Consider the following 12,974-nt stretch of genomic DNA (forward strand, 5'->3'; position numbering starts at 1 on the left):
CTTCAGTAAGTGACAGCTTGCCATTGCCTCATCATCGAGCCGCTACAGCTTCTACACTTGGCCAAAAATTATAGAAAATTGGGATAATAATAATAAGGGTTTCTAGAAATTATAAGGAGGTTTTAAACCCCTTTAAAATGTTTTTAAATATATGGAATATAACTTTTAAGGTACCTAATTCAGTGTAAAATTTGTTATCATTATTAAGGACACCTTTTTACAAATATATTATATTAAAAAATATATATTTTCAATATCTTAAAATTTTTGTAAATGTATTTTTGCTCCTCTAGCATGCTCCTGTATTGGCGTAGTCCTAGTTACAGCGACACTTGGCATGCCACCACGCATAAAGCTGTCAATGTCAATGTAACGTGTTAATTTCAAAGTGGTTTAGTTTGTTGACGCAGCTTGTTAGGCAGCTACAGCCAGCTACTCAGCGCAGAACCAGAAGCAACACCAAGACCAGGACAAGGGCAAACCATTTGGGAAAAAGAGCTGCTACTGCTTCTGCCATCTGGGGCATAAAATGTTAAGGCACATGTGGTTTTTATGCCATTCGTGAGCTCTGTCGGGAGTTACTCAACAGCCTTTATCCTTTTTGCCTTCTGCTTTTTGCTTACAGACTGCTCCTGCTGATGATTTCTATCGTGGCATTTGATTGATTGAAACTTTAGCCAAGTTAAGGGGTTGAGAGGGTTGAGAGGGAGTAAGAGCCGGCAGGAAAGCTGCTTGGGGGAGACCCAAGTTGCCTGGTTGTGGCATTTAGTTTATTGAGGCGTTTTGCAAAGCTGTCGGCTAAGTATTGGCAAAATATTTGCATTTTAAAGTGATTAATTATGGGGGTAACTCTGGTCTCAGAAGAGCAGAGCGATCTGCGTCACGTACAGTCATCTGTGAAGTCAATTTCGATGGCTAATAATTGAAATTCAATTCAATATCTGTGGGAGAGGGTTAAGAAATTCAGAAAAAAATATTATAAATATTATAGAAAACTCCTGCAGAAGACAGGATATATATTGGATAAAGAAAGAATATAAATTAAATAGAAAGAGATTTATAAAATGCATTTATCCACTCTTTACTATATTTTTAAGTAAGAAAATATTAAAAATAAGAAGCCTTTAAGATAGCAGACACACCACAAGGTTATATTCAAATACAAAAATATATATTATATATTAATAATACCCAAAGGACCAGCAGCTCAATTAGCTAAAATTAAACTCAAATAAATCAGGATTAAAGGGGAACCCCAAGTACAGTACACACCCTTCTTTGTTAGCTCGCTAAGTACAACGTAAAGTCAACGACAGAATGAAGCAATTCCAATAAGGTGCAGGCCCTCCAATTTGCTGATTCTCCGGCAAAGCCAGGACATAAAAGGACTACTTCTGCCGCCTGCCAAATTCAGCAGCAGGCGAATGCAAATCCCATTCACACGGAGAGCCCCCACATTAGCAGCTTGTAAAAACTGTGGTGCTGGGCGTGTGTTTGGTTGTCCTGTTTATGCGCCAACGCCTTCTGTTTGTCCTCCTACGGACCGCCTTCCCACACGCCCAAGCTCATTACAAGGCTCAGCACCGCCAAATGCCAACTGTCATGTGGTTAGGGGTGAGCCCCAGGAATATACCAGAACCAAGACCAGCATCAGCATCAGAAACACTGCGAACAGAAGCTGGTAAGGCGGGGGAAACACAAGAGCTCGCTGGAGCTGAACGAACGCCTGGGAAATGGGGAAAATCTCTTGCTTTCGGTTCGAGCATCAAAATTTTTGGCAGCAAATAAAATTTGCTTGTGTTTTTCGGAGAGATTTTCGTTGCCGTTGACAAAAGGCGAGCGTGGCAGGCTGAAATGGCAGCATATTGTGTGCGTTCTGGCAGCCAAATGAATGTGCAATGGCAAACAGAGTAAGAAATTTGTTCTTAATTCGAGAACAAAAGAGATTTCAGAAGCGCCAGGAAGTATTTATATTTAATTTATAAAGATTGAAAAAAGGGGGTTTGAAAATTATTTACAATTTAAGAGGGAAAATACGAAATAAATATTTTTAAAGCCACTAAAAAATCTATAAATTACTTTTCCTTGTTTGCAATTTCTTCTAAATTCAGATTCTAAGCTGTTTTTGTGCTCAGTGCCTCAAGACATAAAACGGAAATGAGCGGCACAACAGGAAGTGGGGGCCTTTGGCCCAATGTATTGTACAACGCACTCTAAAATCCAAATGCAGACTTTCATTGTCGCCCCAAACGGAGCTCATAAACTTGTTAACTGAAATTGCCGTTTTGGTGTTGGAATTTCAACTCCTCCTGCGTCCTGCGTCTTCTGTCTTTGGTGTGCTCTGTGGTGTTTTGTGTTTTGGATTGTTCATCATTTTGTCAGCCAGCATCTGGCATTGACATGCTTAAACGTGTTCCAAAACACCGAAGCTCCTGCTGCTGTTGCTCTTGTTTTTCCACAAAACAAAAGCCAATTATGTGGCCTGGAACTCAGACAAAAACCGCTGCTGACCTGAAAGACCAAAAAGCCAAACTGCAGAAAGTCATCTGCCAAATAGCATACTTTCCCTGCAGTACCATTCATCAACAATTCATCAACGTTTCATCAATAGCCGAAGGGGTGTTGTTGATGATTCATCGATGAATGGCCATACAAATTACTGATGAATTTAACATAGGCATGTCATAGGCATTCATCAACAACAATTCATCAACAATTAATCATCATTTCATCGATGAATTGTTGATGAATTACTGATGAAAGGCTGAAGAAATGTTGATGAATTGTTGATGATTCATCAACAATTCATCGATAAATCATCAACAATTCATCAACATTTCATCAGCCTTTAATCAACATTTCATCATCAATTCATCGATGAATTGTTGATGATTTTTTTTTTCATATATATAAATAAAACTTAAATTTTTATTAATATTATTTATTCTTACTAATTCCATATATTAAAAGGCCTTAAAGTCTTTTTGATTCTTGGTCTTCCGCTTTCTATTCATGAAGACCAAATTTATTGCGCAGTATCTTCTCTGGAGGCTCAGTTTTAGTCACTTGAGAAATTGCATCTACAGAAAAAATTATAATTAATCAAGGGAAAATATAATTTAATTAAATAAAAATTACCCAAAAGAGCCTCGTTTCAATATATTGGCCATTACTGCAGTCTGAAAAGAAAATACATACATACATATAGAAATATAATATATTAATATATTATATACATACATATAATAAATAAAATAATATATGTACATATGTACATTTATAGGCTTCTATTTAATTAAGAACAATCTTTTTACTCACCTTTTTTTATATTCCAATATGGCCCGGAACGTAATTATCGAATTATTTGATTTCTTAATATTTTAAACACACGACACTTCTGCAGTGGAGAACACTTCAACTTGTAATGCAAAGGGAATAAGAAGAAGCAAGACGAAACCGAAAACCGCTGCTCCGAAAATATGGAGTCGAACCTTCGAGAATCTATTTTAATTGCGTCTTCTACTTTGTTTCGGACTTCAAAAAACGAAGCCCATGCAAATTGTTTTTGTTTTTTTTGCATGCACCGACAAATCGGACTCGAAGGGAGTTCGGGTCTCCGAAGGGAGTTCGGGTTCAAGTAGCAGTCGGCAGAGCGTCGATTCTGTCGACGTCGCAGTCGGCGCGTTGATGAATTGTTGATGAAAAGGCCTATTGATGAAATGTGGTACTGCAGGGTTAGCTGTGCGGCGGCTTTATCTAAAAACTTAACACTATGACGGACAAATTTCATGGATTTTCTGGCGGTTTTATGGCCACTAGGACGCAAGCCAACTACTAACCATCAACATCAAAATTGTTTGCACTAAATCCAGGCGGAAATCCAACACGAACGGACGCCTGATCTTGTGGAAATGGATATGACAGTGTCTAGAAATTTGATTTCTGTGACAGGAGTGACAATAATCTTAGCCCCCATTTCGACCCCATTTTGTAGTTGACCGCAATATATGCACACATATACATACATGTATGTATATATACATTTATTTCGCATGCCATCCACATGGCGTATGCGCAATAAAAATAACTGTCTAACCGCATAACTGACTGGCCCGAGGAAAGCCAAGTGAGAGTGTTCCACTTGCACTTGAAGCAATTTGTCTTGCCAGCTACGTGACTTATTCCACTCGCCTCAGCACTCCATCAAAACCACGGATAACCGAATGCCGGTCCAAAAAATATTTTCGCTAGATGCTAGAGGTTACTATATACAATATATATATAAATTCCCAGACCGCCGCCCGCCTATTTCCATTACCTTACCTTTAGCATGCGTTACGGGGTCAGCCTGTCGCTGCTGTCGCTGCAAACGAAAATCCTTCGCGACGACCGGATGCTGAACTGATTGCGCAACAGCACACTGCAGCTTGTATATGTATGTGTACATGTGGCAGTCATTTCCGTTCCATTCCATTTCGTTTCGCGGCCATTGCCGCTAAGCAAAGCGGCGCTCATTAGGTTATGCAAGCTAAGCACGTAGATAAGGTGAAAAGAGCAGCAAAGGAACAGAATGAAAAATATAGTTTTAAATATAAAATAAAAACCAAAAATCAAGCTTTATATTATAACTAGATAAATCTTACTTAACCCAAAACATTTATCTAAAATTCACCCCTACAAATTCCAGTACTTTTCCTTGGATTATCAATGACTATCTCAATGTCAAGTGGCAAAAGCTTAAACAAGCCCAGTTGACAGAATTTTAGAATCAACCGAGAGATACACTTGAAGCTAGCTTAGACCGCAAAACAGCCACGTGAACTAAAATCCCACACAGAACACAGAGAGGTGAAGGGGCAAAAAGACAAGAACCAAAGCAAAAGTAAAGCAAAAAAGGCTTAGGTAAACACACTCAAGAGATAACCGACGCCCGCATTGTGGCAGGCAAACACACGCCACACAAAATGGTGGGCGAGGCGCTAGGTGGGCGTGGCAGCAAGCTTAAACACACTCAAGATACTGCGATGCATTTGTCTTAATTTGTGACAAATGCAAGAAAAGACAAACAAGCAGGCAACACTATGAAAAATGGGAAAGGAAAGGATGATCGAAAGCTTAGATACCCTTGGATTTTGAGATTTTATTTGGGTTTTATTTTATTACCTTTTTAATCGGTGTTTTAGCTTCATTGACAATGGGGTTTGGTGCTTAAAATGATATAAAAATAAAACTAGAAATCCTTTCTTTTTAACTTCCTTAAAAATATTGTCAAAAATATAAAACAACTCATCGTATTCCAAATATATAGAGGAAGAATAATAATAAAACTAAAAATAATAAAAACAAATACATCCTTTAAGTTTCTAAGACCTCTCTCTTATAACCCATAACTCTTACAAATTATCCTTCAGATGTCTCTTATTTACTACCTATCCTGGCACACCATATTTTAGGGTATCTTAATACAAACCACTTTGCTGAAAAGTGCAACCAAAGCTTGGCCTAAGAAATAAAAACCAAGACACAAAAAAAGGCTGACAAAAAGTAAGATACATGTGTAAACGCCCACGAACAACACAGAGCCAGAAACAAAGACACCTCCATTACCGCAGAATAAAAGGGCACATGCCCTTTGATTCGCAACTAGCTAAGAACCTATTGTCACTTTAATGCCCCTTTAAAAAAAAAAACTTCAAAATTATTCGTTGCGATACAAATTGTTGGAAATTCTTTTAAACTTTAGCTGGGTACTCGGAGGCGATGGCTGCGACTCAGAAAAAGGTTATAGTTATCGACTCGAAAAGTGTGTTTACCAAAATTCTGGAGGATGCTGGCAGCAAGCACGTCCTTGTGGAATTCTTTGCCACCTGGTGTGGTCCATGTGCGATGATCGGTCCTCGACTGGAGCAACTTGCCAACGAATACTCAACCCGCTTGATTATCCTCAAGATCGATGTGGACGAAAACGAGGAACTGGCGCTTCAATATGATGTCACAGGCATGCCCACGTTTGTGATCATTAAGAATGGGGTCACGCTCATACAGTTCGTGGGCAGCAATCCGGAGAAGATCGTCAGTGTTGTGGAGAAGTATGTGGGCAAGGTGGAGGACAATAAGCCTGGAAAACCATCGTCCGCCACGGGTACGGCGTCGGTGTCGGCACCGGCGGCCAACCGAGGCAGCTCAAACTAATACTCAAGTCCTCGCAGTAAATTCAAATTTCAATATCAATGTGTGATTTTTAATTAAATACTAATGACTTGGCTTGTGACATTGACCTTAAACCTTGACTTAAAGTGGCGTCCATTAACGAGATTCCCAATTAAGTTGATTCCCAGCTTGGCTGTGCACTTCAAGTTCTCCCCGCATCTTAGCACCCCGAAGACAAAGGACCTTTTGTGCTTCACCAGCATTTGTCCCCCCGTTGTCCCGTTGCAATCTGGGATCTCCTCCAAGCGGATCTGGCATTGTCCTAAGCCATTGTTAGGGCCGTAAGCCGGTCGGCCATATGTGTGACTCTCGCCTGTCGCTGGCATTATTTCAATTAGATTAATTAAGCCCGACCCGCACAGCTCGATGCCAGTGTGTGGGTCGCTATTTCTGCAGTGATGCCAGGCAACTATTTTTAAAGGGCACATAGAAATAATGTAATTAAATTAAAAGCCTCATTAAACAGGGCTGCATGTTGGCTGTAAATCGGATACAACTATATATTATTTGTAATTTAAAATTAATTAAGAGAAGTACCCAAAAATAACGATGTTTGCTAATTCCCCTGCTTCCTGTGGGTAATCCTTAAATAACACAGATTTTAATTCAAAATATACTTTTTAAGCATGCCATAAAATATTATTAATTAAAATTTCGCATTCAGATATTCTGTGTTTTAAATTATAATCGCTAATACCCCTACTTCCGGTGGGTACAAAATTTAATAAAAGCATTTTAAATACAACGAGTAAGCTATAAAAAATTGTTTATTAAAATTTCACATTCAAATATTCTCATTTTTAAATACTAATCGTATTTAATTACTTTAATTTCTCCCAATAAATTTCAAAATTCTTTCCAAAATCCCCCAAATTATCTGCTCTGCAATGCAGCGCCATCTGCTGGCCTCGACTGTAAGTGCAAATCAGCAACAGGACCGGAAAGAGTGAGACAGAAAGAGTGTGAGCGCGAGTGAGCGAGGAGGCTTATGTCCCTCGGGGAATGACAGCTGTAAACTGACACTTTGTTTTACTCAACCTTCAGGCTGGAAGTGCAATCCTCTATTTTTCGTTCCTTTTAACATTCTTAAGGACCTTATTGAAAACTTATTTGTCTTTTGCCGATTTTTCGCCTCTTTTCTTTTTATATTTTCCAAGTTCTTTGCCTTGCCTGCAGCCAGCAGAGTGGTAGTTGCCTTGCAGTTGCTTTCTTTTTCTTTTGTTTTCGTAATACCGTAAAATCGAAAAGTTTGCTGGCGTTTAATATGAGGCAAAAGGAAAGCCAGGGTATCAAAAGGAGCGGAAAAGAGACGGCTAAAGCGATAACAGAAAGAGACAGCTCTAGCGATGGCAAGCTTGACTTTCCTCAGCCGGAGACATTTGCATTTTTATTAAAATGAGAAATTGCAGCAGTTGCAGTTGACTGAAAAGCGCGCTCGCTCTCAGGTCCTTTTCCAGGCGCCACAAGGATGGACAGCGGGCTATTGGAAAAGGTTAACCCCCCTTTAACGGGGGTTTAAGTAGAGGGACGTTCCCTTGAAGACTAGGACACAAACTGTTAAACATCTGACAATAGAAAATTTTATTTGACAGCATAACAAGTAAAAACCAATAATGTTGAATTCCCATTTTCTCTTCTTATGGTTATTTCAAGTAAATATTGCAAATAAAGGACACTTGAGCTGGTATTGGAATATGAATATGTTATTTATGGGAATTTTTAAAGCTGATAAGAATAAGATTTGCTTAACATTTCTGCATATTTATTTGGTATAACGATTTTAAGTAAGATATATATATTGATTAATGCTTTTAAAACGTAATTAATAAACTAAAAAATTATAAGAAGGTTGCTAGCCACATCCGAAATCAAACTAGATTAAAACTATAAATTAAATTGAGTTAACAAACTTAATAACTATATAAATAAATAACAATAAGCAATAACCATAAGCAACATAATTCATATCCATAAAAAAGCGTATATTATTTGCTTACAAATTATCTATTAAAAGCTATATCTCTTCCCAATTTGCCATAAAAAAAACCTTAACGTTTAAATAGCAAAAGTTGAGAGGCAAAACCTCAGATAAACAATGGAAAGCAATTCCGAAACCATATGCTGGAATCTTGGTGGGCAAGGCATAAGGGTGTGAGCTATAAATTTGGAACTCGACCAATGCCGAGTTGAAATTTATATGCCAAGCTCTGGCCTGGTCCAAGCTGCAAGCTGCACACCCGCACCCGCCCCCAATCCGGCACCCCATCTCCTTTGTTATGCAAGTTAATCCTTTTTATAGCTATTGTTCAGCGCATCAACACGCCCCCTCTTGAAGGGAGAGGGAGCACACGCAGCCGCCCACATCCTGGGCATTTGTTTTTGTTTCAAGGGGGTGGGAGAGCCGAGATGCTTTACAGGGGCGTGGAAAATAAAGGGGGTTCCAGGGGGTAAGCAGCAGCTGTGGCACATGTCAGTGCATTTTTCAACGGCTCCAAGAGGCGACACTGCCAAGCCAACATATTAGCTGCCACACATGCCGCACAGTGGGTTAAGGAATAAGCGAGTGAGGAGGAAAAGAGATTACACTGAAGGGAAAACAAAGAACCTAGAACAATTCGAAAATCTATAAAAATTTCAAAGTTCTCTTTTAATTATTAACCTTGAATCCTCCTTTGTAAGCCACCTTTAAAGTCATGAAGCTAAGAAATCTGTTTCCTTTTTTCATACAGCATTGCCCAAGTTTGGTTTGTGTAATCCCCAACAGGTGATTTCGCAAACCCTTAAGGGCATTACTTTCCTAAGCTCTCCAGGAACGATCAGGTGTAAGAGGATATATAGTACTTGGGCAGTCTCAAATGTAATTCACAGATTTATTTCTCCGTGTGGGATTGGACTCCCGGCTGTGGAGCGCTGATGCATGTGCAGCTACTGCTGATATCCGGGGCTAAAATCTGGCGCATGTTGCGGCCGCAGCAAGTGTTTGTGTGGCATGCCGCAAATTCATTATTATTTTCAACTTGCCGCCGCCATCGCCGCCACCTCCCTCACTCAGCTGCATATAAACACTTTGCCCGTATGAAGTGGCAGCGGCTGCTGCTGTTGCTGCTGGGAAATCTAGGGAAAACAAAGATGAAAAGAAGGAAAAGCCCGCCCCATATCCCAGATGAAAAGGACTTTAAAGAGTTTTCAACAAGTTGCCGGGGCAAGAGAGTTCCTGGGAGTTGTTAACCATTTTTATGAGACCTACGATCTCTGTTGAACTTTTATGGCAATTGAGAAGATTAAATCAAGGCGAGGAGAATTTAGTATAATATTTACAAAAATGCATTTAACATTGTAAGCAAATATTTTCTATTATGTATTTCCATTTCTCTTTTAATTTCATAAAAACAAAGACTCCTTTTCCATTACCATGTCAAAAAAAAAATACTCTATAGTATATATAAATTTTAAAAATCAAAAACTATGGAAATTTAATGAATATTTAAATTAATTAGTAGGCCCTGGATATGACCACTCCAACAGATGGCTGGGAATTATGGGAGTAGCGATGCCATCCTCCTCGGCGCTGCTGCATTGGCTGCAATCGCTGATGCTGTTGCCGCGACGCATAACCTCGGCGTAGGCATTCGGTGGCACTTGCTCCGTCTCATGGTCATGCTCCTCGAAGCGAACACTTCTGCGTCGACGATTGCGACGATGGCGACGCTCGCTGATTGATGGCAGGCTATCCTGCAGATCCTGGATCATGCTATTCAGCATATCCAGGCGCCTAAGTCTGGCAGATCTCTGGTCAATCAACTGTGAGATGGATGTCGATGGCGAAGCCGAGTAGGTGGAGGATGGCGAGGGGGAGCGACTCATCGGAAGGATGCGACGTGCCTGGGGCGTGGTCAAATTAGTAGTTGCCGGCACTGTTCTCAGGGTCGAGCGCCAATCCGCCAGAGATTGAGGGACTTCAGCGGCTGCTAACTCGGCAGCGAGGGCCTGTTGTAATTCGAGTTCCGAATCGGAATAAGATTCCTGGCTGCCACCGTCCAGTGAGCTGATCGAGGAGGAAAACAGCGGCGCATAATCGCCCATTTGGAAATTCGGATTGGGACTTACCGGCCCCACAACGGGAATACTGGTTCTGGCCGAGCCCGTCTCTGCTTCCTCCTCCTCCTCCATATAGGAATCCGTTTCGTTGTCCGACATTGTGAGCTTGCTTTTTTCACCTTTTCTAGGAAGTTAACTTGGGATTTGTGAGGAAATGTTTATGAAAATGTTGAAAGTTTTGCCTACTAACCTTTTTTCCTGGACAGTTTGATATGAATTGTCAGAAAGTTAGTGATACTTTTTAGCTTGAACTATAAAAAGAACTTGTATTTGTGGCTTAGTGTCTTCCCTAGTTTTATTTTAATTTAATTACTTATCAAATACCACATATTCTCGGTCTTCACTTAATTAACTTCTAGTTTTAACAATCTGCTTCTGGCGGAAAAAGGAAATTCAAATGAATTGAAAGACTAAGTGGGGGATTCTCGTTACCCTTTCTAGGATTTTCTCTTCCTGTGACTGACGACTGCCTGGCCTTTCAAGTTAAGTGGATTGTGTAAAATTTATGAAACTTCTGTTGGTTTTCTGCGCTTTTCCCTGCGATGCGATGCGAGTATCATTCATTCCGCCTTTCCCCCAATGTTTGTTTGTCCATCGCCGCCTGTCGGTTGCCACTTGCAATTCCTTGTTCTCGCACTTGACAAATGCACAAATGAAAAATCAAACAGTCCTGCATCTGTTGGATTAGCAGAAAAGTCGGAGGGTTTCTCTTTCCTTATCCCCAACTAATCCTGGCTTCTATATCAATAACCCGGCGATTTGTTGGTTGTGGCTCTTATCCTGCAAAATGCTGTAATCCCTCATTCGGGGACAACAAATTACTTGCCGCTTTTAAACTCATTAATATTTAATGCATTTCGGCAGCAGGGACAGATGTGACCGCCAACGGCGCTAAAGGACATCAAATTCCAGGCTCAACCGCAAGTTAAGAAACTCAAATAAGACTTTGGATTGGTCAGTTGTAAAGTTACTTAATGGATAGTGTGTCGTTAGGGCTTAAAGTCAGGGAAATTTATTTGCTGAAAAGGCCAGAGACAAGCGTTTTTTTGTCAAAAGAGAGGAATTAAACTGCTGAGGAATGAGATTTGTCAAGGATCTCGGCAAAACAAAAAAGCTTTTAAAGCAATTGAAGACACGGGTTCAGCATCGGCGAATTTAGATAATTGAAATGAAAGCACATCTTAAATTTTTTGCTGCTTCATGAAATTGAATAACTTCAAAGTTGAACTACTTCTTTAGAAATTTTTAATCTAGTTATTTCTTTGAATTAAGCTAGGGATATAAGAATAATGATTGTTTTCTTTAAGTTTATTCAATTATTAAATAAATTAAATTATTAATAGGTTATTAAGCTTTTTTAAAATATGGTTTGTCCTACTGTAAAACTATATATAATAGCTACTTACTATTAAAGTAACTCCATTTCATGTACTATTACATAGTGACTTACCCTAAAAGTAACTCAATTTAAGGCTAAAATTGTTATGAATGTATTAAACTCTTTTAAATGTTTTTCTTTTACTATTTTATGCCTTCAAATCCCCTCAATGCCAGTATTTCTGTTGAAGAAACAAACCATGGTACATATTTTTGTACATTTTAGGAAATCGAAACTCACTTTATCTAGAGTCGCAAAGCAATATCCAATGGCAGTGCAGATTTGTCAAGAATATCAGGCCAAAGCCGTTAAGGCAAGGGAAGCCAGGATTCGATGACAGGGCTTTCGACATCTGCTCCGAATCCGAATTGAAACCAGATAATCGAAATACAAGCGCATCTTATATGCTGACCTCTTTTGCCAGCTTTAAAAGTTCTCTTTTTCTTTTCCATTTGACAATTTAGTAAATATATTTTATGCACATTACCACAAAGGGCGGCCCCTCGCATTTATCACATTTGTTGTCCTGTGTTTTTGTTGATTTTTCTGTCTTGTTTTGACTCCATTCCCCTTTGGGGAAAGGACAACGCAGAGGCTGGTCTTTTATCTCCTGTTCCAGTTGGCTTTGCTCCACTCACCTACGTTGGCTGTCTCTTTATAGTCGGCTACGCAATTCAATTTATTTGGTATTTCTTATTTATTTTACTTTTTACTTTTTGTACTTTTTGCCGCCCCCCTTTTCGGCTCTTGGACTCGCTTTGGCACTGACAATTGAAAACCGCAGCCAGGCAGCCAGCCAGCCAGGCAAACCAAACCGTCAGACAAACAAACAAACAAACAAACAAACTGGCAAACAAACGTTTTATAAACGCGGCCATTCTCGTTGTACAACGGGGCGTATGAGTTACGAGTTATGTGCAATGCGCACTCAGTGCCTCTGTATGTGATTGCATGATTGTGTGTGTGTGTCTCGGCCACAAAAACTTGTTCTTAGGTCTTCCATTCTTTCTTGCTTCCTTGCTGAATTTCGGATTTTCTTGGTTTGCTTGTTTGCTCATTTAAATTGTTTAATTTGCATTAAGTGACAGGCAGCAGTTATTTTCTTAGGATAAATTACACGGGATACCATGTGGGGCATCAAAAGAATGGAAAAACATTATTAAAATGTAATCAACGAGGCAGATCCCTCTTTTTAACTCGTAAAACTTAATTAAAAATAGCTTGGCTAAAGTTTTGCAGCAAAAATAAGCCACAAAAACATTTGAATCAGGACAGACAAGTTGCCTGT

At 39.5% G+C, this 12,974-nt stretch overlaps 3 protein-coding genes across 4 annotated transcripts in view; 2 read left to right on the forward strand and 1 right to left on the reverse strand.

The window, feature by feature from the left end:
* The window catches only part of ome (dipeptidyl peptidase 4 omega), an 82,088-nt gene that overhangs the window by 55,958 nt on the left and 13,156 nt on the right, over nt 1–12,974 (forward strand). The gene's annotated exons all lie outside the window — the stretch shown is intronic.
* On the forward strand, nt 5,648–6,284 carry LOC108072750 (thioredoxin-2). Its single transcript, XM_017164019.3, has one exon. It carries the CDS (start codon nt 5,761–5,763, stop codon nt 6,190–6,192), a length of 432 nt encoding a protein of 143 aa, XP_017019508.1. The 5' UTR covers nt 5,648–5,760; the 3' UTR covers nt 6,193–6,284.
* Nucleotides 9,652–10,491, reverse strand: LOC108072746 (uncharacterized). Its single transcript, XM_017164015.3, has one exon. It carries the CDS (start codon nt 10,405–10,407, stop codon nt 9,700–9,702), a length of 708 nt encoding a protein of 235 aa, XP_017019504.1. The 5' UTR covers nt 10,408–10,491; the 3' UTR covers nt 9,652–9,699.

Source organism: Drosophila kikkawai, chromosome 3L (genome assembly GCF_030179895.1).
Source record: "Drosophila kikkawai strain 14028-0561.14 chromosome 3L, DkikHiC1v2, whole genome shotgun sequence".
NCBI classification, from domain to species: Eukaryota; Metazoa; Arthropoda; class Insecta; order Diptera; family Drosophilidae; genus Drosophila; species Drosophila kikkawai.